Raw genomic sequence first — 4,686 nt, 5'->3', positions numbered from 1 at the left:
AGCAACGGCAGGTATGAGGCCGACTTGGCAAGATCGACCATGGAAGCAGCCGCTCGAACGATAGTTTGATGCATGGCTGCAGCAGCAATGGCACAAGGCCGTGGATTTGAGAGCGACCTGGAGTGAAGCCGCGGAGTTGAGGGCAACTCAGAGCAGAGAGGCGCCGGCGAATCAGCTCGAAAGAGGGAGCGAAGCCGCGCAGAAGAAAGTCAGCGCCGCGACTCACCGTGGAGGTGAGGCGGATGAGCGACTTGGCTATGGAGCAGGCCGCAACAGCGAAAGGCCAAGCGGCGCTTGAAATGGCAGGCGCGAGGCCACAGCGGCGGAGGTGACCCAGGCGGCCCGAGGCGAGCGGCTTGACGGGCGAAGCCGGTGAAGTGCGTCGGCGACCGCGGAACCGAGGCATGCCAGCGGTTCCAAGGCAAACGGAGGTGGCGACTTGTGGGTATAACCGCCATGACCCACGTGGGTGGCGGCTTAGAACAGATGTCGGGGTACGTAAGACGCGCCGGCAAAGGCCATTGCTACGGAACGGTGCGCCAGCCATGGTTGAATCACAGTCGGGGAGGTGTTAACTTGACGCGAGGTTAGAGAATAACTCAGTGTCCAACTCTGTTTCTGGGTCATGGTTATCTACACTACTATTAAAAGAGCAAACATTAATTCCCCTATCTCCACACAACAAACTGTACACGAGATAACCATAGCCGTCCGATCAAATCAACGTAAACACATCCTACTGTCCATATTGTGCCGATAGTCCGCCGTCCAAATTAACGTCCCAGATCAAATATTCTGGCGAGCAGACGCGCCATCGTCTGCCAATTTTCGTACTCCACCTCGCCGATCCCCCACCGCAACTCCGTGATTTCCGAATCAATTCCACCGGAATCGTGGCTCCCCCACACTTTTTTCGTTAGGCCCTGAAAGAACGGATCCCCGGCAACCTATAGCGGCGGCGGAAGAAGGCATGGGTACCGAAGGGGCGACGACGATGGTGTTCGTGGCCGAGGAAGGGAGGCGGCAGCGGTGATGGTGGAGGCCGCGGCCGTGGCTACAAAGGGGTTGGTCATGGTGGACACTTCCGAGGCTATCATCGGGGCGGCAACAACTATGGCGGCCTTGGTGCGCACAGTAACTACGGCGGCCGCGGCAGCAGAGGAGGAGGAGCCGCCCCCGACATGCACCAAGCCGCGGGGTCTCCCCTCTCCGAGAGCTACCACATAGAGGCGGCCCAGCTCCGGGAGAAGTTCCAGGCGATGGACGCGGGTTGGTGCCGCTGTAGATCCAACCGACCGGCGATGGAGCAGCTGTCGGCGTTCCTCCGCGCGGCACCAGGTTCCATCACACCTCCTCCAGCATCCTCCCCCCTCCCCCCCAAGCCTTGCCACCCATAGCCTCTCAGATCCTCCTCTCATTGCATCTCCACTTCCCCTACGACGTCTCAGGCTTCACGATCTCCACCACGATGGGCGTCACAAGCCCAAGGGAGCGCGTCGAGGCCATGGCGATGCTGCTCCCCTTCCTACCGTTGTTGCCGCGTTCCACCACTTGCGGCAGCAAGCAAATGGCACAGCCAGAGAAGCCGCCTGCCGAGGAGGCAGCTCCAGCTGCAGCACCGGATAAGTGACCCCTCAGGGCATAAGACAAAGTTCTTTAGTTACACGGCTGCAACTTAATTTGTTTCCTTTCTATTTGTGCAGATTTTGAATACAGTGTAGTACAGAACACCCACAAAATCATCACAGGGATTCATGAACTCACTTTCGAATGGAAGAAATGTGTTGTTCAATTGGCATCAACCCGATCGATCACTTGCCTGATAAATCTCCTGTCGTCTGAATCTGGTTCCTCTGCGGATTATTCTGATGTTTACAGCGTCGGATTTGGTGCAGTGGAAGGGGAGACCGAGGAGGAAATGGCGACCAAGAGGAGCGTGGGCACCCCTGGGCCACAAGGACCTCAGGAGCAGAATGTGTTCCTTCGTGCCGATCTGAACATTCTGCTGGACGACGACCGGGAACATCACCGAGGACAACCGAATCCGCACCTCCGTGCCATCCGTGCCGTTCCTCAAGTTCCTCATGGGGAAGGCCGCCAAGGTCATCCTAGCCAACAATCTGGTGAGCACACGCTTCTCGATCTGTGCCTGTGGCGTTTTATTGATGAATTTGTGCCGTTTGAGTGTTAGTCTTCTGTTCATCCATGAATCTATTGGGAGTAAAGGGAATATATAAGAAGAAAATTATTTCAGCTAATAGCTGTATGTGCTGTAGCCTGTTAGCATTGTGCTTAAAATCATACTAACAAAAATTGTGAGAATTAATTTAGAATTTCATTTTCTTACATTGTTTGTTACGTTTCTACTCAGAAACATACAGAACAGAGTCCTCTGTCCGGTCCATGTGAATTGCTTTTGTATATTCGATTAGTCATTACAGTAATTTGTAAAATAATTTGTTCAAGTGGCTCCTGCCGCTTTCCACTCCTCACTTGCCGGCCCGTTCGCCACTAGCCGTCGGCCCCTGCCCGCCCGCCTCTCCTGTGGTGCACGGTGCCTGACCCGGCTCTGTATGTCCGCCTCCCTCGTGCTGCTCGTCGGTCGCCCCCGTCATTCAGCCTCTTGTGTGGCGCACGGCTGTATGCCTGTACCTGCTTGATGTCGGGAGCAACACCACAGGATGGCCGTGCCGCGCCTTCATCTCAGACCTCACCGGTAAATTCCTGGCTTGCTGTTCTGACAAATGTAATTTCTAATCATGCGTGTTTTTATTTGATACGCCGTGTGCTGAGGCTGAGTTCTAAGTGCTACGACTGGAATTCCCGTTAATTTCATATGTTGCAATTTTGAAACTGGATTTTGTGTATGTAGTTATTCTAATGTCCGTTGGATCAACTCTGTATTTTCTTCACATGTTGAACTGACATGTGATACTGGGTCTTGTGTACTTTCAACAGCCTTGCAATTTTCGTTAGGATTTGGTGCGTGTGCATTTTCACATAATTTCTAACAATCCAGTTCATCTTTTCGTTGCGGAAGACTAACCAACCATGCGCGGATCGAGTTCATTCTACTGAGTGTCCCAGGTTGTGTATGCAATCCTCCTCTGCATTTGCAGGCTGTCGAGTCTCTGTGAAGTTCCTTCGCATAGATGTTGATCACAGTTTAACTTCAAAATGAAAAGAGAATCCAATCCATATCGTGCTACAGTAATTTTTGGTGTCAACTAATTCAAGAGTACTTGAAATCCGATGGGGAATACTGATGGTGCATCAATTTGGACTAATCTTCTTATCTAAGACCAAAGTTAGATGCCCTAGAGGCCTTAACACTAGGATGACTTAATCCTTTCAGCATCTAACAGTTATTACAAAAAAGAAAGGAGAGAACTCCAGTTATGGTGAAGAATGGATGAGTCTGTTAGAAACTCCATCTTTTTCTTGTTTCGGTATTGTCTGCAGCTTGGTTTCATGAAGATTCTATTCTGTATTTTACGTCACATTTGAAGGTGTTGGCAAGTAGGCGGCTCTACATCTTGCCAATTCAATTTCTAATAGGCATGAGCCCCCTGTGTTCTGGACAAGTAAGGACACATGCATAATTACCTGATCATGTAGCAATTCTGAGTGAGATGCATGCATTTAGATTGGATGTTGAAGCGAGCCCGCCATTTTATTACTCTAAAAGAACTATAAGGTGATATTTGGCTATTGCTTTCAGTATTAGGGAATCATAGAAACTGAACTGCAGGGCTTACTATTGTTTTATGTGACATTCCTGTATACCATCACGCCATACTGTTTATTTTGAGAAAGCTTTCTTTTGCTTGGACAATTTTTAGTGTAATGTCGGTAAATAAGTGCAAACTTGGGTATATATTTTATTTTCTCATGTTGTATTCATTTTATCTGTTCTTCTACTGTAGCAAGCAAATAGAATCACGCACAAGCTCCAATTAATCCTGCGCAAAACTGATTTTGAAGTGTGGATTATGGACTCCTTATTTATTCTGTTTCAGACTTAGGATTGTAGGGAAAAGTGTGGACTATGGATTCATACCAGAACTGGATTGGCCATGGCACGTCTTCACCAACTTGTCATGGCGTCGGCAACAATATTCAAGATTTCTTGTTTCCTTCATTTTCAAGCATCTCTCTTGCAGGCGATATATGCAGGTTCATCATTCATGCGAGGGATATGAAAGATGAAACAAAAGTGAAAGGCGTTTACGCCTACAAAGGCATTCTACTACTTGCAGTTTCTGTAGTTCAATCAAACATTACAATTTTCAAATTATATTTGTTATGGTTAGATATAAATTTTAAAAGTTTCGAGGTTCCATGAGATGAGATGATGGCTCATTTGTGTCATTTTGACAAAAGTCCCACTATACGGTCAGATCTTGTAGTTCAATTAGATAATGCAATTTTCAAATGATATGTGGTATGGTGGTATGCTTTTATTATTTTTATTTCCTATGTTGTCACTAGCACTTGTGCACGAATTGGCTACATGTCTGTAGAGCTAACCAAATGAGAGCAACTACATGTCTGCAAAGCTAACCAAATATAAATGAGATTAATTTCCTGACCGCAGTTTGTGTCGGAGCTTACTATGAAAGAAATGCTCTAACCCAAAATCACCACTCCTATTATTTTCGTTTTGTATAATTCTTCACCAATAGC

General features: G+C 48.1%; 1 protein-coding gene across 5 annotated transcripts; it reads left to right on the top strand.

Annotated features, from left to right (window-relative positions):
* The first annotated feature begins 765 nt into the window (after positions 1 to 765).
* Positions 766 to 4,340, top strand: LOC125508529. 5 transcript variants are annotated; one of them, XR_007283579.1, is made up of 4 exons: positions 771 to 1,338; positions 1,896 to 2,123; positions 2,467 to 2,716; positions 4,020 to 4,340. XR_007283579.1 is itself a non-coding variant. In XM_048673255.1 (3 exons), exons 1-3 carry the CDS (start codon positions 1,182 to 1,184, stop codon positions 2,560 to 2,562), a joined length of 432 nt encoding a protein of 143 aa, XP_048529212.1. In that variant the 5' UTR covers positions 771 to 1,181; the 3' UTR covers positions 2,563 to 4,340. The 5 variants fall into 5 exon arrangements, 3 of the variants coding, with proteins under 3 accessions (XP_048529212.1, XP_048529210.1, XP_048529213.1); XM_048673255.1 differs by having other exon boundaries at positions 2,516 to 4,340; XM_048673253.1 differs by having other exon boundaries at positions 2,467 to 4,340.
* Positions 4,341 to 4,686: the final 346 nt, after the last annotated feature.

This window comes from Triticum urartu, chromosome 5 (assembly GCF_003073215.2).
Source record: "Triticum urartu cultivar G1812 chromosome 5, Tu2.1, whole genome shotgun sequence".
In the NCBI taxonomy this organism is placed as follows: domain Eukaryota; kingdom Viridiplantae; phylum Streptophyta; class Magnoliopsida; order Poales; family Poaceae; genus Triticum; species Triticum urartu.
This window is presented reverse-complemented; position numbering and strand designations above follow the sequence as displayed.

Bases quoted from the DNA above. Each gene is read 5' to 3' on its own strand.
- LOC125508529 (XM_048673253.1), top strand. From the start codon at position 1,182: ATGCACCAAGCCGCGGGGTCTCCCCTCTCCGAGAGCTACCACATAGAG. The intron at 1,339-1,895 runs GTTCCATCACAC...GATTTGGTGCAG, and splicing joins GTTCCTCCGCGCGGCACCAG to TGGAAGGGGAGACCGAGGAG. The intron at 2,124-2,466 runs GTGAGCACACGC...AATTTGTTCAAG, and splicing joins TCATCCTAGCCAACAATCTG to TGGCTCCTGCCGCTTTCCAC.